This window comes from Mobula hypostoma, chromosome 5, assembly GCF_963921235.1.
Source record: "Mobula hypostoma chromosome 5, sMobHyp1.1, whole genome shotgun sequence".
Taxonomy (NCBI): Eukaryota; Metazoa; Chordata; class Chondrichthyes; order Myliobatiformes; family Myliobatidae; genus Mobula; species Mobula hypostoma.
In genome coordinates, this window is record NC_086101.1 from 31411915 (window position 1) to 31434580 (window position 22666).

The window sequence follows — 22666 nt, forward strand, 5'->3', positions numbered from 1 at the left end:
ATTCAGGAATTTTGGTGGCTAAAAATATCACAAGGGCTTCTACAATTTAATCTCTAGCTTATCAAAGTCCAAAGATAGACTTCAGGTGCTAGGACTTATTCACCATGATGCACTGCAAGGCTTCAAATACCTCCTGGTAATGTGAATGTTGTCCAAAGCAGCTCCACTTCTCATTATCATGGAGTGGCTATGTTCTGTCAGTAATTTGTTGAAAATCATTTTCTGTAGCTCAAAACATATGCCAGCTGGCTGATCTCTAAAGGGACTTAATCACTCCCTAGCCACCCTTATTACCAAGGAACCCCTTTTCCTTCACTTCACTAGCCAGATCAATGTTATAACTACTCAATTTCCCTTGAGTATCCTTATTCAAAGGATTCACTCATCTCCTACCTCCTAAACCCAATGTATCATTTCTATTTCTGACCACAGCCTCTCTTGACTAGGGTTCCTTCACACGAACACCTGGACACTTGATATATTGCTCTTAAAAGCCTCCCACTCACCATTCATTCTTTTGCCTTCAAACAGGCTCTCCTAATTGACCTCTAGATTCATTAGTTCCCCCACAATTAGCCATGCTTCAGTTTAGGACTCTAAACTGAACTTATCCCATCTTTGCCCAACACCATCCAACAGAATTAGCATCACTAAAGCCAAAGTGCTCCCTGACTGCCATTTCACTACATCCAAGGTTGAGTATTGCATCTTCCTGAATATGGCCCTCTATATTGAAAAAGTTTCCTGGAGACATTTCACTAATTGATTCTGTCCAGGCCATTAACACCAATTAGTTTAGTCAGTACTTAGATGTAATTTTTCCTAACACATCCTTAGGTTTCTTAAACATTTCAATTTCCATTTGCAATTTAAAGCTCCTTCACTTTGAACTTGTAAACCACTTGCTCAGTTGGGACCAAAACATTGACATGGTACAGAAAGCAAGGAATGGTACCGACCCTACAAATCACTACTGGTAAACACTTAGTCAGACAGTCACCTACCATTACCACTCACTTCCTGTCACAATTTCAATCCAACTTCTCCCTTCCTGTATCCCATAGGCATTTAACTTGAACATTCTATGCAACAATTGTCAAAATCTGTGCAGGTGAAGGCATTGATGTCAATCTTGTTATCACAAGTGGGTCAGCACAGCAGTCCTCCAGTTCTTCAGAGTCACTCCTGTGACTAGAAGTGACACTTGTGTCAGAGGGAGCATTCATACCTCAGTTTTATAGGATAGGTTTTTTTTTTTGGTCAGGATTGCTGCTTCCATCTGTGTGTTATGTGGCAAGGGCCAATTCTCCAGATGCAATTACAATAATCAGGTTCCCAATTGGTTAAGTATCCATTGTGTAATGAAAGTCCAGTGTGGTCCAGAATAGGAACAAAGTTCAAAGTAAAATTAAAGTACATTCACATCAACATATCAGGTTAATTTTCTTGCAGGCATTCAGTAATATGAAGATACAATGAAACAATGCTCAAAGACAACAAAAATGATAAATGTGCAAAAGACAAATTGTACAAATATATATGCAATAAGTAGAGAACAAGATGAAGAAGCCATTAAAGAGTCCATAGGATGTGAGAACAGTTCAGTGATTGGGAAAGAGAAATTATCCCCTCTGGTTCAAGAGCCTGATGGTTGAGGGGAAAATAATGTTCCCGAACCTGTTGGTGGGTCCAGAGGGTCCTGTACTTAATTCCTGACATCAACACAAAAACTGCTGGTGAACACAGCAGGCCAGGCAGCATCTATAGGAAGAGGTACAGTTGACATTTTGGGCCGAGACCCTGGCTTGCTGCATTCACCAGCATTTTGCGTTGCTTCAATTTCCAGCATCTGTAGATTTCCTCCAAGATCAAAACTGCTTTTGAAATGGTATTAGAAACATTGGAACAGAATTAGTTTTCTTATCCTGCATTAATACTGTAATAGTGTAGCAGTTAGTGCAAGGCATTCTGGAGTTCAAAGTTCAATTTCAGTGCCGTAAAAAACAACAGGAATTCTGCAGATGCTGGAAATTCAAGCAACACACATCAAAGTTGCTGGTGAACGCAGCAGGCCAGGCAGCATCTCTAGGAAGAGGTGCAGTCAACGTTTCAGGCCGAGACCCTTCGTCAGGACTAACTGAAGAAAGAGTGAGTAAGGGGTTTGAAAGTTGGAGGGGGAGGGGGAGATCCAAAATGATAGGAGAAGACAGGAGAGGGAGGGATGGAGCCAAGAGCTGGACAGGTGATTGGCAAAAGGGGATACAAGGATCATGGGACAGGAGGTCCGGGAAAAAAGACAAGGAGGCGGGGGGACGCACAGGATGGGCAAGAGGTATATTCAGAGGGACAGAGGGAGAAAAAGGAGAGTGAGAGAAAGAATGTGTGCATAAAAATAAGTAACAGATGGGGTACGAGGGGGAGCTGGGGCCTTAGCAGAAGTTAGAGAAGTCGATGTTCATGCCATCAGGTTGGAGGCTACCCAGACGGAATATAAGGTGTTGTTCCTCCAACCTGAGTGTGGCTTCATCTTTACAGTAGAGGAGGCAGTGGATAGACATGTCAGAATGGGAATGGGATGTGGAATTAAAATGTGTGGCCACTGGGAGATCCTGCTTTCTCTGGCGGACAGAGCGTAGATGTTCAGCAAAGCGGTCTCCCAGTCTGCGTCGGGTCTCACCAATATATAAAAGGCCACATCGGGAGCACTGGATGCAGTATAATCACCCCAGCCGACTCACAGGTGAAGTGTTGCCTCACCTGGAAGGACTGTTTGGGGCCCTGAATGGTGGTAAGGGAGGAAGTGGAAGGGGATGTGTAGCACTTGTTCTGCTTACACAGATAAGTGCCCGGAGGGAGATCAGTGGGGAGGGATGGGGGGGACAAATGGACAAGGGAGTTGCGTAGGGAGCGATCCCTGTGGAATGCGGGGGGGGGGGGAAGAGGGAAAGATGTGTTTAGTGGTGGGATCTCATTGGAGGTGGTGGAAGTTACGGAGAATAATATGTTGGACCCAGAGGCTGGTGGGGTGGTAGGTGAGGACCAGGGGAACCCTATTCCTAGTGGGGTGGCGGGAGGATAGAGAGAGCAGATGTACGTGAAATAGGGGAGATGCGTTTAAGAGCAGAGTTGATAGTGGAGGAAGGGAAGCCCCTTTCTTTAAAAAAGGAAGACATCTCCCTCATCCTAGAATGAAAAGCCTCATCCTGAGAGCAGATGCGGTGGAGACGGAGGAATTGCGAGAAGGGGATGGCGTTTTTGCAAGAGACAGGGTGAGAAGAGGAATAGTCCAGATAGCTGTGAGAGTCAGTAGGCTTATAGTAGACATCAGTGGATAAGCTGTCTCCAGAGTCAGAGACAGAAAGATCTAGAAAGGGGAGGGAGGTGTCAGAAATGGACCAGGTAAACTTGAGGGCAGGGTGAAAGTTGGAGGCAAAGTTAATAAAGTCAACGAGTTCTGCATGCGTGCAGGAAGCAGCGCCAATGCAGTCATCGATGTAGTGAAGGAAAAGTGGGGGACAGATACCAGAATAGGCACGGAACATAGATTGTTCCACAAACCCAACAAAAAGGCAGGCATAGCTAGGACCCATACGGGTGCCCATAGCTACACCTTTAGTTTGGAGGAAGTGGGAGGAGCCAAAGGAGAAATTATTAAGATTAAGGACTAATTCCGCTAGACAGAGCAGAGTGGTGATAGAGGGGAACTGATTAGGTCTGGAATCCAAAAAGCGTAGAGCTTTGAGACCTTCCTGATGGGGGATGGAAGTATATAGGGACCGGACATCCATGGTGAAAATAAAGCGGTGGGGGCCAGGGAACTTAAAATCATCGAAAAGTTTAAGAGCGTGAGAAGTGTCACGGACATAGGTAGGAAGAGATTGGATAAGGGGGGATAAAACTGTGTCGAGGTATGCAGAAACGAGTTCAGTGGGGCAGGAGCAAGCTGAGACAATAGGTCTGCCAGGACAGGCAGGTTTGTGGATCTTGGGTAGGAGGTAGAAACAGGAAGTGCGGGGTGTGGGAACTATAAGGTTGGTAGCAGTGGATGGGAGATCCCGAGCGGATAAAGTCGGTGATGGTGTGGGAGACAGTGGCCTGGTGCTCCTTAGTGGGGTCACGATTGAGGGGTAAATAAGAGGAGGTATCCGCGAGTTGTCGCTGTGCCTCGGCAAGGTAGAGGTCAGTACACCAGACTACAACAGCACCCCCCTTATCGGCGGGTTTAATAATAATCAGTGCCGTAAGTAGTTTGTACACAGTCTGCTTGGAATAAGTGGGTTATCACCAAGTATTCCAGCTTTCTCCCACAGCCCAAAGATATACCAAGTAGGTCAAGTGCTCATTGTAAATTGAGCCATGATTAGGTTAGGGTTAATCAGGTTTGTTGGGGGGGGGGTGGTCACTGGGGCAGTGTGGTTTGAAGAGTTGGAAGGGCCTACTCCACACTGTATCACTAAAATATATATTATTTATGGCAAAGTATGTCGGAACTATTGGAAAAGGCTAGGGGGAGATAAACTGGAATAAAGAGTGGAGGAGAAAGTAAATATTGTTATTTCCATAGTTGCAAACTTGGCTCTAATGGAAAGATGCAAACAACAGGAATTCTGCAGATGCTGGAAATTCAAGCTTACATCAAAGTTGCTGGTGAACGCAGCAGGCCAGGCAGCATCTATAGGAAGAGGCGCAGTCGACGTTTCAGGCCGAGACTCTGCTGCCTGGCCTGCTGCGTTCACCAGAAACTTTGATGTAAGCTCTAATGGAAAGATATTGTGCACATTTACATTAGGGCAAAGGGAAGATGTGTTTGAATTCATAGCAGGCCTAGTGAATGACATTGTCCAAAAAGATATTTGGAAAGTTCCTTTGGAAGAGATGTACTTTTTACTAAAAACAGACAAGGCACAAAGACAATGAAGAAATTAGTAAACAAGCAAAGACAAAGACTGCACAGAGCACTGGCTCCAGCTGTTCTGCACTTACCCCAGTCCATGGTCATGGGCTCCGTCAGGCTGCTGTGCTCCACGTGACAGGTGTATTTATCCCCAGACACTGGGTCATACTGCAGGAGTTCCTCCACCTGGTATGTCCAATCACCATCTGACAACAGGACTGTATTGATGGCTCCAGCAGGGACTGGGGCTCCGTTCTTCAGCCACTTGACTTCAATCTCCGGAGGGTAAAACCCAGTGACATGACAGGTGAGCAGGGCCAGCTGCCCTGACTGGGAGGGCGAGACTTTAGGTCGGATGGTGATCTCGGGTTCAACTGGAGAGATAAAGTTAAACATGTGGAATAGGGCAACCTCAGACCACCTGTGTGGTCACCACTTACCAAAAACCTCTACTATCACCCAGCTGCAGAATGCTGATTAAGATACTGATTCTGGAGATTAATCCAGAGAAGGTGGAGATTCCAAATGACTAATTATAGGGGCAGCACATCTCAGGCTTTGCCACAACTGCACAGTATTTATCCACTGTCATAGAAGCAGCTCATTATGAAGCAGCCAACAACCCAATGGTTTCCTGATTTACAAAACTCCTGCACTGAGCCCACAATCCCCACTGTGCCTAAAACTTGTCTAACAGTAGCCCAATGTTGTGGCAGTCAGAGGCAGAAACCAACTGTTCAGAAGACTAGCATCAGATGCTATTACTGAATGTCCAGAGGATTCCCCATCCATTCTTCAGCGAGGTAGAGTGTTTTAGAATGGGGATACTGACAGCTAGCAACCAAAGGCAATTTTCTTTCATGAAATAGTAAATCCCTAAATTTCATGAACAGGTGAAATTTAATCCCAACATGTACAAGAGTCAAAAGGTAGGACATTAACTAGTAGATTACACATAACCAGAACCTGCAGAACACAATACTTCAACAGGTATATTAATAACTGATGAAAACGTGAATGGTGGGTCAGTGAGTTTGCAGATGACCCAATGTTTAGTGGAGTTAGAGACAGTGCAAGGTCCATCAAAGGATACAGGAAATAGAGCAGTTATAGATATGGACAGAAATAGCAGAGGAATTTAATCTGAGGTGAGATGCTGTACTTTGAGATGCTCAAGGGGATGTATGCTATAAATGGTAGGCCCCTTAACAGCATTGACAGAGGGATCTTGAGGTTCAAGTCCATTGCTTCTTGAAAGTAGAACACACACCCCGCACCACCCCCCACCCCCCGGTGGAATGCAGCAGGCCAGGCAGCATCTATAGGAAGTACAGTCAACATTTTTGGGTTGAGACTAACAGAAAAAAAGAGATAGTTAAGAGATTTGAAAGTGGGAGGGGGAGACCCGAGATGATAGAAGACTGGGGTGGGGGGGGGGGGTGGAGGATGAAACTAAGAGCTGGGAACTTGATTGGCAAAAGGGAGAAGGGGGAGTATCATAAGACAGAAGGCCTTGGAAGAAAGCAAGGGGGAGGGGAGCACCAGAGGAAGATAGAGAACAGGCAAGGAGTTATTGAGAGAGGGAACAAGAGGAAAAATAAGAGATGAGGTAAGGGGAGGGTGGTATTAACGGAAGTTAGATATCAATGTTCATGCCATCAGGTTGGAGGCTATCCAGACGGGATACAAGTAAGGTTTCAAAGCACTCCACTTCTTTTTGGATTCCAGTCCCAACCAGTTCCCCACTACCACCACTCTGCTGTCTAGCAGAATTAGTCCTTACTCTTAACAATTTCTCCTTTGGCTCCTCCCACTTCCTCCAGACTAAAGGTGTAGCTATGGGCACCTGTATGGCTCCCAGCTATGCCTGCCTTTTTGTTGGCTTTGTGGAACAGTCCATGTTCCGTGCCTATTCTGGTATCTGTCCCCCACTTTTCCTTCACTACATCGACAACTGCATTGGTGCTGCTTCCTGCACGCATGCTGAGCTCGTTGACTTCATTAACTTTGCCTCCAACTTTCACCCTGCCCTCAAGTTTACCTGGTCCATTTCCAACACCTCCCTCCCCTTTCTGGATCCTTCTGTCTCCATCTCTGGAGACAGCTTATCGACTGATGTCTACTATAAGCCGACGGACTCACAGCTACCTGGATTGTTCCTCTTCCCACCCAGTCTCTTGCAAAAATGCCGTCCCCTTCTCGCAATTCCTCCATCTCTGCTGCATCTGCTCTTAGGATGAGGCTTTTCATTCCAGGATGAAGGAGATTTCTTTATTTATTTATAAAAACAAAGAGGCTTCCCTTTCTCCACCATCAACTCTGCTCTCAAATGCATCTCTCCCATTTCACGTACATCTGCTCTCACTCCATCCTCCCGCCACCCCCACCAGAAATAGGGTTCCCCTAGTCCTCTCCTACCACTCCACTAGCCTCTGTATCCAACATACAATTTTGTGACTTCCGCCACCTCCAATGGGATCCCACCACCAAGCACATCTTTCCCTCCCCCCCCACCTCTACTTTCCACAGGGATCGCTCCCTACGCGACTCCCTTGTCCATTCGTCCCCCCATCCCTTCCCACCGATCTCCCTCCCGGCACTTATCCTTGTAAGCAGAACAAGTGCTACACATGCCCTTACACTTCCTCCCTCACCCCCATTCAGGGCCCCAGACAGTCCTTCCAGGTGAGGCGACACTTCACCTGTGAGTCGGCTGGGGTGATATACTGTGTCCGGTGCTCCCGATGTGGCCTTCTATATATTGGCGAGACCCAACGCAGAATGGGAGATCGTTTTGCTGAACACCTACGCTCTGTCTGCCAGAGAAAGCAGGATCTCCCAGTGGCCACACATTAATTCCACATCCCATTCTGATATGTCTAGCCACAGCCTCCTCCACTGTCAAGATGAAGCCACACTCAGGTTGGAGGAACACCTTATATCCCCGTCTGCGTAGCCTCCAACCTGATGATATGAATATTGACCTCTCAAACTTCTGCTAATGCCCCGCCTCCCCTTCACACCCCATCCCTTAGTTAATATTTTTCATATACATTTTTCTCCTCCTATCCCTCACTAGAACTCCTTGCCTGCTCTCCACCCTCTGATCTCCTCTTACCGCCCCCCCACCCCACCGTTTTCTTTCTCCCCAGGCTTCCAGTCCCATGATCCTCCCCCCTTCTCCATCCCGGTATCCTTTTGCCAATCAAATTTCCAGCTCTTCCCCTATCATTTCAGATCTCCCCCTCCCCCTTCCCCTTTCAAATCTCTTACCATCTCTTCTTTCAGTTAGTTCTGACTAAGGGTCCCAGCCCGAAACATCTACTGTACCTCTTCCTATAGATGCTGCCTGGCCTGCTGCGTTCCTCCAGCATTTTGTGTGTGCTGCCGGAATACAAGGTGTGGTTCCTCCAACCTGAGTGGCTTCATCTCGACAGTAGGGGCGCCATGGATTGATATATCGGAATGGGAATGGGACGTGGAATTAAAATGTGTGACCACTGGGAGATCCTGCTTCCTCTGGTGGACAGAGCGTAGGTGTTCAGCAAAATGGTCTCCCAGTCTGCACCGGGTCTCACCAATATATAGAAGGCCACACCGGACACAGTATATCACACCAACAGACTCACAGGTGAAGTGTTGCCTCCCCTTCTTACCCAATCCCTTATTTATTTTTCCTCTTTCCCTCTCACAATAACTGTTGCCTATTCCCCATCTTCCTCTGGTGCTCCCCTCCCCCTTTTTCTTCCAAGGCCTTCCATCCTATGATACTCCCCTTCTCCCTTTTGCCAATCAACTTCCCAGCTCTTAGCTTCATCCCTCCCCCTCTTGTCTTCTATCATTCTGGGTCTCCCCCTCCCAAATCTCTTACGATCTCTTTTCTGTTAGTCCTGACAAAGTGTCTTGACCCGAAAGGTTGACTGTATTTCTTCCTATAGATGCTGCCTGGCCTGCTGCGTTCCACTGTATTTTGTGTGTGTTGCTTGAATTTCCAGCATCTGCAGATTTTCTTGTTTGAGCAAGGCATGTGGATGCTTTTATTGAATGGTGCACTGGGTAACAGCAAGTCATGGTGTGATTGTATAAAATTTAGGTTAGAGTGCACTTGGAGTACTGTCACCCCATTACAGGAAAGTTGTGGGGGCACTAGAGAGTGTGAAGAGGCCCATTAGGATGCCATTTACATCAGTGAGGGCAAGGGGATTGGACAAACCGATTTCTTTCCCTCCCATCCCACCCAGAGAAATCAAGGGGAGACCTGATAGATGCACAGGACAGTTTTAAAATTATAAGCAGAGGGGCAGTTGCCTGGAACTTACTATCAAGAGAACGTTAGAAGCAGGTACAGCTGTAACTTCAATGTGAATATAAAAGGAATGACAGATGGTACTTGTGTACAGGCAGAAGAGATTTAGTTTACTTTTCAACACGCTGGAGGAACTCAGGTCAGGCAGCATCCGTGGAAACGATCAGTCAACGTTTCAGGTTGGAACCCTTTGTCAGGACTGAAGAGGGGTATACTGTCTAGGTAGTCTCCAGCCCCTTGGTATGAACATAATTCTTCAACTTCTGGTAATCCCCTTCCCTTATTTCACTCTGCCCCCTCCCCCAGCTGCCTATCACCTCCCTCATGGTTCTGCCTCTTTCTACTACCCATTGTTTTCCCCTATTCCTTCTTCACCTTTCCTGCCCATCCCCTCCCTGCTTCCCCTCCCCCACCCCTTTATCTTTCCCCTTACTGGTTTTTCACCTGGAACCTCCCAGCCTTCTCCTTCCCACCCCCCCCACCTTCTTTATAGGGCCTCTGCCCCTTCCCTCTTCAGTCCTGACGAAGGGTTCCGGCCCGAAACGTTCACTGATCGTTTCCACGGATGCTGCCCAACCTGCTGAGTTCCTCCAGCGTGTTGTGAGTATTGCTTTGACCCCAGCATCTGCAGAGCATTGCATTTAGTTTACTTCTGGCGTTTGGTTTGTTGCAGTTATGAGGTCAAAAAGGTTTGTTTCTGTTCCAAAACTGGGAAAAGAAACTGTATGATGCATTTTTGACTGACATGACTAGATCATAAAAGGGAACTGTTACCACTGGATCATGAATAAAGGGAGGAATGAATTGGGAAGCTACTAACTAATTGACTCCACAGTCAAGAAATGGCCACGTGGTGGGGGGGGGGGGCGTGTGGTGGGGAGAAGACAAAGGACAATACACTTGGGGAGGTACAAAGCCAGGGAATGAAACAGAAGGCTTTTCATCCCCTGTGCCAACTATCATTCAATTAAACAATGGCTTTTTTTCTACCTCTGCACCAATTTCATATTTAATCCCTTTAAATAGCAATCCATTCTAGGAATTCAGAACAACCAGCAATCCTTCTGGGCAGAGAATGCCACCATTCTGGGAAATAACCTAGTGAACATCTGTTGCACTACCCATTACAGGTATATCCTGCTTTAAACTGACACACCAAATGTATCAGGCATCTCATTTGGTGTTAGTAGAAATGTGGACTTGGTCAGCATTGAAACAGTGGGCCAAAGGCTTGTCTGTGCTCTGTAACCAACCCATAGAACCTCCAGTCTCTGCAGTTGGCTCACGATTCAGGCCTCCAAATCTGGAATGCCAGGCCACCCACTAGTTTGTTTGTTTTTTTTTTTAAAATCAGGGTTGGAACCCAGAGCCTGGTAGATTAAACCCGGGGGGGGGGGGGGGGACCAGAAAGGAGGAGATGAGGGGCTATGGTTCAGTGTTAACAGTTGCCATTAGGGCTGCAGTGTACATACCGTATCTCCCACCCAGGATGGCCTAGATACTGGGGACCTCCTCAGCATTGGAACAGTTCCAGGGAGCCACCATTTGCTTCCTCACACCACAATACCACTTACCTCTCCGGGGCAGCACCCATTTTTCAACAATGGGGATGTTGTTCTCACACACACGGATCCCGCCCTGGTATGTCGCTTCCGCTTCATCCTTGTTCAACCTGTCCACAATCCCCTGCATCCATGGCTTTGCTGCCACGAACTTCTTCTGGCCAAAGTCATAGTAGAAAGTCAGCTCTCTGTTGTAGTAATCCTGAAAGATGAAGGTCCATCCTCCGGTGGCACTGCTGTTAAACAGACAGCCCTGCCTGTGGCAAACAGAGTTGGCCCCTGGAAGAAAGACAGTTATTCCTACACCAGACACCACTTCCCTGGTTCAGAGGAGCCACTCTCCCGGGGGATGGCAGGTCATCTCTTCCCACCCCACACTGACCTGTGCAACCTGCACCTCCCGAGTGGTCCCCGACACTCCCACCCCATAACCCAAGGGCCTGAGCCAACTGGGGGGGGGGGGGGGGGAGAGAAGCAGGAGGGGCAGTTGTCACTGTTCCAGCTGTTTCCACAGTGGGGGCAAGGGTTGTGGGAACTAATTCAGGGAGTGCCTGTCAAGATCCTGGGCAGAGATAATACTAGGGGGTCAGCCGTTTGCAAAGGCAGGGAAGGGAGGGACGTGGAGGTTTTGGGGAAAGGCACAATTTGAAAATTACATACAAGCACTGCTGCATGAAAGCAGTTTCCATCAGCCAAGATCCCCACCATCCAGGCCATGCTCCCTTCTTGCTGCTACCATCAGGGTGGTGGTACTGGAGCCTTAGATCCCACATTAGACCCTTGAACCAGAGGGTCTGACTTCACTCACTCAAACAGAACTCATCCCACAATCTATGGACTCACTTTCAAGTAGTTATCAACATGCTCTGATACAGGTGTCCCCCGCTTTTTGAACGTTTGCTTTACGAAACCTCACTGTTACGAAAGACCTACATTAGTACCCTGTTTTCGCTAACAGGTGTTTTCACTGTTATGAAAAAAATCTAGAGCGCGATAAAAGGTAGCGCGCGCCCCGAGCAGCCACTCTCCCCCAGATTCGGAGCAGCATTGCTTTAACACATGCCTGTGAGCAGCCGTTTGCAAGAGGAGTTCTGAGGTATTGGAAAAGCTTGAAAGAGCTCATAAGGGTGTTACACTTAGTGTAAAATTAGACACAATAAAGCATTTTGATCCTGGTGAACAGAGTAAGGACAACGCGAGTTTGGCTTGTGGAAGCTGACGAAGATGTTGCTGAAGAGGTTTTGGCATCGCATGACCAAGAACTGATAGATGAAGAGCTGAGGCAATTGGAAGAGGAAAGGATAACAATCGAAACCGAATGAGTAATGATAAAGTACAACTTTAATTTTCAAAGGGTACATCGGTTTAGGGGATACAGCATTTGCAGGATGGTTTGAGTGCTTACAAAGAACTGTATGATAGAAAAATACGCGAGGCTCAGCAGTCAAGCAAGCCTTCCACATCAGCCACAGCAGACGATGAACTTTGACATCGAGGCAGGTAGTCACAGGAGAAGATGAGCTGCCTGCTCTAATGGAAACAGACGACGAGATGACACCCCAGTGTCCCACCACCCCAACACCCAGGCCACGTACAGATACCGATTCGTGGAGAATGAAGAAGTTGGGAGACACACAGCTCACCTTTAAGAAAAAAGCCAAAATAAACATGCTAATTAATTAGGTGCCACCCAACACATAAATGTCAGCCCAGATCAAAGGCTATGCAATGGGCAATCGGCACTGATCTGGGCCGACAATTACGTGTCGGGCGGCACGTAATTAATTAGCATGTTTATTTTGGCTTTTTTCTTAAAGATGTGCTGTGTGCCTTCCAGCTACCGCTGGACCCCTGCGTGCTTCGTGGTAATGTATCGCTCGGTGGCTTGGAGAGTGGGGGCCACTGCACCACCCAAACTCCGACAAGTCTAACACACCAGTGTGCTCCGTGCTTTCCCAATTCCAGTAAGTGATACTACACTGTACATACATTATTTCTACTTTATATAGGCTGTGTATTTTTATGTGTTATTTGGTATGATTTGGCAGCTTCATAGTTTAAAGGTTACTGGAGAGAGTGCTTTTGCCAACGGCGCTTGCGTGAGATTTGTGCTTCGGAGAACAGTGCCAGCGATGATTGTGGAAAAGTATTTCTACTTTATATAGGCTGTGTATTTATCATCATTCCTGCTTTTACTATGTTACTGTTATTTTAGGTTTTGTGTTATTTGGCATGATTTGGTAGGTTATTTTTGGGTCTGCGAATGCTCAAAATTTTCCCATGTAAATAAATGGTAATTGCTTCTTCACTTTACGACATTTCGGCTTACGATCCGTTTCATAGGAACATTCTACCTTCGGATGGCGGGGGAAATCCTGTATTTAATGCTTATTTTTGTAGTTCCACAGTTTGTCTTTTGCACATTGGTTGTTTGTTCATCTTTGTGGTTTTCATTGATTCTATTGCGTTTCTTTGCATATACTCTGAATGCCTGATATAACCTCAGGGTAGCACATCATATAGTATATGTACTTTAATAATAAAGTTACTTGAACATCTGAGGGAGACTGAACAGTATTAGTGCACAGGTAAAGGAGTTTGATGGCAGTTGGGATGTGTAGTGAAACTGGGCCTAGATTTAATTGGAGGGACTGCAAGCTAAGATAAGCAGAGGAAGTGACTGGGTAAGATGGTATGGAATGCTCAGAGACAACAATGAGCATGAGGCAGAGCAAATGGTGGTCTGGAAGAATTTTTTCCTAACAGAACCTTGCTCAGTTTGGTACGATGGGATTTTTAGTATTAAGTGGGTTGAGATCTGTATGTGGGATTGATGTATTAAATACTACTGACATTGTGAGCAGCATCTCCCCTAGCCCTCAGTCAAGTTCTGGCAGGTACATCAGATCTGTGCTGGAATCTACAAGGATCACTGGTTGAATCTTTTACAGCCATTAAGCTCCACTTGCACTCTGCTGCTGGGTGCCTGCAGTTCAATGAAGCTTGTTTTACAGAGCCATGGTCATTTGTTGTGGAAATAAATCATTGCCTAAGTGTTGGCTTTTACCTCAGTGCTGGAATGAGGCAGATTGGGCCCCTGGTTTAAACAGCAGGGCTCAATACAAGGCATGTTCCTTGCAGGGCAAATGGGAACTGTCAGCATTGGTTGAACCCTGTAATATTTACAGTGGAGGTGCAAAATTTTGAACATAATGGCCAATTCACATCTCACTGTCAGAGACACAGCAGGAAGACAACTGCATCTGCATTTGATGTTGCCTTCCATGTATACATCAGTTGTGTAAACCACCAAATCCAAAAACAGTAAATACCACAACTAGCCCAGGATGGCCTCCTCTGTGCAAAGTAGTCCAACAGCAAGGAGGAAATGGAGTACAGCAGGACAAATACTCCAGTGGGACAGGAGGATCTGGTTCAGGTAAACCAGAAACAGGTTGTCAATCTAAAATACTGAAGCTATTCTTCAGTAGGGAGATTTTTCAGTCCAGGTACATTCCCACAGAGGATGGTAGAGCAACCAATGCAAAAATTACAAATGTTAAAATCCACAGGGCAGATAGCATCTGTGGAGAGAAACCACCTTAGGTCATCACAATGTCCCTTGCCAGCCCTGATCAAAGGTCACACACAGACAACCAAATTGTGGTTGTCAGAAGTCAGTCACTTTAGTACCAAGATATCCTGCAGGAGTCCCTCAGGACAGGACCCTGGGACCAGCCAGCTACAGCCACTTCATCAGTAACCTTCCTTCCATTGTAAGGTCAGGAATATAGGGGATGTTCAATGACAATGTCACAAGGTTTAATTCTGAATACAATTCCTCACCAAATGAAGCAGGGTTCACCTATAGGCAGGAAAATCTGGACAATATTCAACGGACTGATGAAGCAGGTAAACACTCCTGGCACAACTGCCAGGCATGGTCTCCAATGCAAGTTTAACCTCCTCTTGATAGTTAGTGATGTTACTGTCATCTCCAGCCCCTGCCCCACCACCATAACATTCCGGGAAATAGCATTGATCACCTACCCACTCAAATACTATGGCTAAAGAGCAGCTCCAAGACTGGGTATCCAGTAGTGAGTGACTTCTCCTGATGCCCCAACATGCACACACTAAGGAATTCCCACCTTAACAGCCCTACGCCCCTCACCAGTTCAAGGCACTGACTCATCACCATACCCAAGGCAATTAGGGATGCACATTACTCACGACAGGCACTTCCAGATGCCAAATAACATCGCCAAGTATATTTATGCAATACTTGGCATCCCCAAATAAAAGGGCAAATTAGAAACAATGTGATATCAAGTTGATAATACAAGTTTGAACTGGGCTGAACACAGGTGAAAGAAACAAGGATGGTAGTTTGCCTCCCAGTGGCCAGGGTTCATGATATTTCAGAGCATGTCCACAATATCGTGAAATGAGAGGGCAAGCAGCCAGAGGTCATGGTACATATTGGTACCAACAACAAAGGTAGAGAAAGGGTAGAGGCCTTGAAAGCAGATTTCAGGGAGTTGCTACAGGACAGGGAAATGGGGCAACAGCTGAGATCAAGTATAAAGTAATCCAGTCCAGATGGTGTGTCCTTCACTGAGGAAGGTGGAGCAGAAAATTGCAAAGATACCTGCCAGCCTTTCCATAAGAAAAAATGGAAAGCACTGGAGAAAAGCAAATAATGTAATCTTTTGGAAAAAGGATATAGGGACAAATGCAGCAGCCATTCAATTAAACTTAAGCAGCACTTCAAGATCAAACCAGACCAGGCTGATCAATACTTTAAGTCAGCAAGATCATGCCTGACCAAATATTGTCCTTTATGATTCTCCAATCTCAAGACACATCTGCCTGTGCTTCAAAATATATTTTATCAGGCTGCAATTTCCCCTTGCAAGCTACTTTTGAACCAACTGTACAACCTGGTGTTTATGCTTCATCTTGGGGCATTTAGCGAATTGAAGTCCTGGGGGTACGGTTGCAGTGGCCATTGCTGGAGCAGACTTGGGGTCAGATTGAGGCAGTGGGGCTAAGGCCCAAGATAAAGGATTGAGCTGAAGTTTGGCCAATTTAAGAGCCTGTCCAGATTGAACAGGTCAGGGTATTGGACCCAGGGATGGGGGATGGGCCAGTGTTCAGCTCACTGCTCCATGAGATTTGTTTGCTTCTGAAGCTGTGGCCTACAGCCATCAGGCTTTACACCAGTGAACTGGCTTCGTGGCTGTGGATTCACTTTAAGGAGCTCTGGTTCATGCTCTGAGTATTACTTGTTTACTTTTATTGTTTGCAGAATTTTTCTGCACGTTGGGTCTTTGACAGTCTTCATTCTATTGGCTTTTAAATTATTCTATTGTGTTTGTTTTGTGGCTGCCTACAAGATGACAAATCTCAAGGATGTATACAGTAGAATATACATGCAATAATAAATGTACCTTGAACATCTGTTAGGTCTACCCACTGCCTCCAATAGTACAGCAAACAATCCAATTTTGCTTCTTATAGCTAATACTCTAATCCAGGCAACATCCAGTTGTACCTTTTGCTCAGCTTCTCCAAGGCCTCCACATCCTTGTAATGCAGTGACTAGAGTTGCCCGCCATACTCCAAATGTGGCTCTAGTAAACTTATTCAACACCAATAGTCAAAGCCAAACATGCCACACACCTCTTTACCACCCTGGACATACCATTTTCTGATTACCACTACCAGGAAAGAGGTACCACAAGACATAGAAGCAGAATTAGGCCACTCAGTCTATGAAGTCCAGTCCACTATTTTATCATGGCAGATCCCACTCAACCTCATACACCCACCTTCTCACCACATCCTCCGATGCCCTGACCGATCAGGAAACTATCAATTTCCACTTTAAATACATGTATGGATCTTGCATCCACCATAGTCTGCGGCAGAGCATTCCACATATTTACTACTCTGGCTAAAAAAAATCCTCCATACCCCTGTTCTAAAGGGTCATCCCTCAATTTTGAGGCTGTGCCCTCTAGTTCTGGAGAACTAGAGAAAATATCCTCTCCACATCCACTTTAGTCCTTTAAACCTTCAGTAGGCTTCAATGAGATCTCCCCATATTCTAAATTCTAGCAAGTACAGGCCCAAAGCTGCCAAATGCACCTCTGATATTAACCCCTTCATTCCCAGAATCATCCCCATAAACCAACTCTGGACTCTCTCCAATGAGAGCACATCCTTTGAGATATGGGGCCCAAAACTGTTAACAATACTCTTAGTGCAGTCCGACTAGTGTCTTATAAAGCCTCAGCATTATCTCACTGCTTTTACATTCCATTCCCCTTGAAATAAATGCCAACATTGCATTTGCCTTCTTTACCACAGACTTAACCTGTAAATTAACCTTCTGGGAGTCTTGCACAAGGACTCTCAAGTCCCTCAGCACCTGATGTTTGAACCTTCTCCCCATTTAGATAATAGTCTGCACTGTATTTTTTACCAAAATGCATCATCATACATTTCCCAAACCTATTCCATCTGACACTTTTGCCCATTTTTCCCAATTTGTCCAAGTCCTGTTGCAATCATGTTTCCTCAGCACTACCTACTCCTCCACCTATCTTTGTATCATCCACAAACTTTTCCACAAGGCCATCAATTCCATTACTCAAATGGTTGACAAACAATGCAAAAAGTAGCAGTCCCAATATTGACCTCCGAGGAACACCACTACAATGTGAAAAGCAGAGGTCAAAATACTGACCCTTGAGGAACACCACTAGTCACTGGCAGCCAACCAGAAAAGGTCCCCTTTATTCCCACTCACTGCCTCCTGCCCATCAGCCATTCTACTATCCATGCCATTATCTTTCCTGAAACACCATAGGATTTTATCTTGTTAAGCAGTCTCATGTGTGTCACCTTATCAAACACCTTCTGAAAGTCCAATCAAATGACATCCACTGCCTCTCCTTTGTCCACCCTGCTTGTTACTTCCTTGAACTCTAACAGATTTGTCAGGCAAGATTTCCCTTCACAGAAACCATGCTGACTGACTTTTATCATTAATCTCCAAGAACATCAAAACCTCATCCTTAATAGACTCCAATACTTTCCCAACCACTGAGGTTAGGCTAACTAGCCTTTAATTTCCTTTATTTTGTCTTCCTTACTTAAAGAGTGGAGTGAAATTTGCAATTTTCCTGCCCTCTAGGGCCATGCCAGGATCAAGTGATTCTTGAAAGATCATGACAATTTCATCTGTTATCCCTTCAGCAACCTCTCAGGACTCTGGGATATAGTCCATCTGGCCCAGGTGACTTATCCACCAAGACCTTGAGTTTGCCTCGCACCTTTTCGTTTGAAATAGCAATGACACTCATGAACCTCTGGCACACTGCTAGTGTCGTCCAGTGAAGACAGATGCAAAGTACCCATTGAGTTCATTTGCTATTTCTTTGTTCCCCATTACTACCTCACCGGCATCATTTTCTGGTGGTCCAATGTGAACTCACCTCCCTTTTACTCTATACAAAAAAAATTTTTGGTGTCCTGCTTTATATTATTGATTAGTCTGCCTTCATTTCATCTTTTCCCCTGTAGCATTTTTAGTTGCCTTTTGTTGGAATTTAAATTTTCCAATCATCCAACTTCCCATGCACTTGCTACTTTATATGCTCTTTCCTTGGCTTTTATTCAATCCTTAACTTCCCTTGTCAGCCACAGTTGGCTAGTTCTGCCATTTGAGCTTTTTGCTCTGTGGGACATGTCTATCCAGTGCCTTGTGAACCATTCCTAGAAACTTCAGCCATCTGTTCTGCCATCATCCCTGCTAGTATCATCCTCCAATCAGCTTGGGCAAGCTCCTTTCACCTGCCTCTAATTCCCTCTGTTCCATTGTGATACAGATTTATGAATCATGCTTCTCTCAAGTTGTAGTACAAATTCAATCATTATGATCCCTGCCTCCCAAGGATTCCTTTACACTAAGCTCCCTAATAAGATCTGGGTTATTACACAACACCCAATCTAAGAGAGCCTTTCCCTGAGTAGGCTCAAGCATAAGCTGCTCTAAAAAGTCATCTCGTAGGCATTCAACAATTTCCCCTCTTGCAATCCGATGCCAACCTGATTTTCCCAATCCCTTACAATTGTGTCATTAACCTTATTACATACCTTTTCCAGCTCCCTTTGCAATCTCAACCCCACATCTTGGCTATTTGGAGGCAATACAGGAACATCAAACCCAAACTCAATATTGAATTGATTGAAACCTATTGAAATATTTTAGGAACGATGTCTACATTCTGCCTTCAAATTCAACCTCCCAAAGTGCATCTCTTCACAATTCTCCAAGTTGGGCTCCATCTGCCACAGCAGCCCAGCTCTGCACCACTTCAATGTCCTGCTGTAATTAACAACAAACCTCTACACTATCCACAACTCCAACCTTTATGTCATCTGCAAATCTATTAAACCACCCTTCCACTTCATCAGAGAGTGGTGAATCTGTGGAATTCTCTGCCACAGCAAACTGTTGAGGCCAGTTCATTAGCTATGTTTAAAAGGAAGTTAGATATGGCCCTTGTGGCTACAGGGGTCACGGGGTATGGAGGGAAGGCTGGGTTCTGAGTTGGATGATCAGCCATGATCATAATAAATGGCGGTGCAGGCTCGAAGGGCCGAATGGCCTACTCCTGCACCTATTTTCTATGTTTCTATGTTTCTATCATCCAAGTCATTTATACACATTTAAAAAAAAATCCACAAAGCAGGAGTCCTAGAACAGATCCTGCGGAACACCACTGGTCACCTACCTCGAGGCAGAATATGCTCCATTCTTTGCCTTTCATGGGCAAGCCAATTCTGTATTGACAGCCAACTTTCCCTGTATCCCACATACCTGTGTTTCTGAATGAAGTAACAGCTTACTAAAATCCATACAAGCCACATTCACTGTTCCACCAAAAATCTGCTTCAATTAGGCTCTTGAGGTTTATCCTACCACTCAAAGCCACGCTGACTGTCCCTAATAGATTATGCTTCTCTAAATGCCTGCAAATCCTGTCTAAGAATCTTAGACATGATTTACAAGCACTTATAGAAATGCTTTGAGTCAGTGGACTCTGAGCAAGGATTTATCTTATAGCCTGAATGAATATGCTACAATTGTCACCAACTTCAAAATCTGTGTTGAAGAGTGTGTGCCTAGGAGAACATACTGTACATTACTGAATCAAACATTGGATGAATCAGGAGATTCATAGTCTGCTGGAGGCTAGATCTGTGACATTCAAGTCTGGTGACCCAGGACTATACAATACAGGTATGACTTAGAGGGCCATCTCGAGATGAAAGGAACAATTCCAAACTAGGTTGGAGGCAGAATTTAAAGCACATCAACTCTGGTAGGGTTTTCAATCATTACTTCCTACAAAGTGAAATCTAATATGAATGGCAGTAATGCTTAATGCATGCAGCTTAATGTCAAACAGACGAAGGAGCTGGTGGTGGACCTGAGGAGAGCTAAGGTACCGGCGACCCCCGTTTCCATCCAGGGGTCAGTGTGGATGTGGAGGGTTACAAATACCTGGGGATACGAATTGACAATAAACTGGACTGGTCAAAGAACACAGACTGTCTACAAGAAGGGTCAGAGCTGTCTCTATTTCCTGATGAGACTGAGGTCCTTTAACATCTGTTGGACGATGCTGAGGATGTTCTACGAGTCTGTGGTGGCCAGTGCAATCATGTTTGCTGTTGTGTGCTGGGGCAGCAGGCTGAGGGTAGCAGACACCAACAGAGTCAACAAACTCATTCGTAAGGCCAGTGATGTTGTGGGGATGGAACTGGACTCTCACAGTGGTGTCTGAAAAGAGGATGTTGTCCAAGTTGCATGCCATCTTGGACAACGTCTCCCATCCACTACATAACGGACTGGTTGGGCACAAGAGTACATTCAGCCAGAGACTCATTCCACCGAGATGCAACACAGAGCGTCATAGGAAGTCATTCCTGCCTGTGTCCATCGAACTTTACAACTCCTCCCTTGGAGGGTCAGACACCCTGAGCCAATAGGCTAGTCCTGGACTTATTTCCTGGCATAATTTACATATTACTATTTAATTATGGTGCAACTGTAACAAAAACCAATTTCCCTCGGGATCAATGAAGTATGACTATGACTTCACTCCCAGAAGAGATCAAAGCCTTTTATGCACACTTTGAAAGGGAGAATAAAATTACAGCTGATGATCCCTACAGCACATCTTGGAGGTGTGAGGGGATCCTGGAGTACCCCTATTAACTGTTTGGAGAGAGACATTCATCATTGATTGTTTGGAAAGGAGAGAGAGAGAGACAGTTATTTACCACCAATATGTTGCTTTTGGAAAAGAGACAAACAAAGATTGACAGTTGGACTGTCACTTTAAGGCATTGGAAGTAACTTTGGATTTTTACTGAGTTGGGAGTTGGAGACAGCACCGAGCAGCTGAAAGGTTGCTGTGGTGACTGAAGGCGGTGGACACTCAATGTTATGATTTTCAGCAGGTTGTTGATATTACTTCCAAGGACAGGTTGCCTGCTTGTGCACTCCTTTACAGACAAAGGAGGGAGGGACTCAGTGACAGGTGATGCTCAGCACAGAAATAAATGGGAGGTCAGATGATACAGACCTCAGGACACATGATCTGGACACTGAATGAGCATTGCTGTGCCTGCAGAGAAAGTGGGTTTTGGAGGATCGATCAGGTGGATCGATTCCAAATTGCTATTCCATCAGTGAAGAAGGGGTTGACTGGTGGGGAGTTGTCTATGTGTCCACCCTCACCTGGGTGATAGCTCCACCACAGAAGACCGGACCCCCTGGTTAAAGTCACAGTCGGTGATTTGTAAAGGATTTCGGAGGACGACGAGAAGATCGACGGCATCAGCTCACCTGAAGACTCAAATCTCCCTCTCTCCCTCTCTCCCTCTCTCCCTCTCTCCCTCTCTCCATCCATCACTACTCAACTCAATACCACAAACTGAACTTCACTCAACTTCGTAAGACTATCTTTTTACCCCTAGACTTAAAGCTTGGTTTTCACAGATATATTCCACACTATATATAATCATTGCTAATCTGTTTGATTTATCTACATTTATATTACTGTATTGCATAGTTACTAATAAATATTATTAGTTTATAACAATACGAGACTCCAAAGTATTTTCCATTTCTGCTGGTTCTTTATCTCTGTCACAGGGTACGTGACAGAGGATGATGTCAGAATGTCTTTCAAGAGGGTGAAACCCTGCAAAGCAACAGGCCTTATTGGTGTGCCTGTTAGGGCTCTGAAAACTTAGGTCAACCATCTGGCAAGTATGTTCAAAGACAGTTTCAATCTCATTCCCATCCACTTCGAAAGGGCAACCATCTTACTAGTGCCCAAGAGCAGGGTGAGCTGCCTTAATCACTATCATCCAGTAGCCTCACATCTACAATGAAGTGCTTTGAGAGGTTGGTTATGGCTAGAATCAACTCCTGCCCAAGGATGTGGGCCCACTGCAACTTGCATGAAGCCACAATAGGTCTACAGTGGCTGTGATCTCACTGGCTCTTCACACAACCTTGGATCAATACAATACTTGCATCAGGTTGTTGTTATTGACTACAGCTCAGTGTTTAACACAAGCATTCCTATAGTTCTAATCAAAAAGCTCCAAAACCTGGGTCTCTACCTCCTTCTGCAGCTGGATCCTTGACTTCCTCAAAAGACCAGTTTATGCATCTCAGAAATAACATCTCCACCTCTTTGATAATCAATACTGGCAGACAAGGATGTGTGCTTAACCAACTGCTCTTCTCTATGACCCATGTCTGTGTGGCTAAGCACAGCTCAAATACCATCTACAAATTTGCTGATGATA

At 45.5% G+C, this 22666-nt stretch overlaps 1 protein-coding gene across 1 annotated transcript in view; it reads right to left on the reverse strand.

The window, feature by feature from the left end:
* LOC134346728 (H-2 class II histocompatibility antigen, E-S beta chain-like) overlaps positions 1–22666 on the reverse strand; it is a 44436-nt gene that overhangs the window by 17603 nt on the left and 4167 nt on the right. Inside the window, exons 2-3 of the mRNA XM_063048294.1 lie at positions 10775–11041; positions 4984–5268 (exon numbers count right to left, since the gene is read on the reverse strand). Of these exons, the coding sequence (XP_062904364.1) occupies positions 4984–5268; positions 10775–11041 (552 nt within the window). The remainder of the gene's footprint in view (positions 1–4983; positions 5269–10774; positions 11042–22666) is intronic.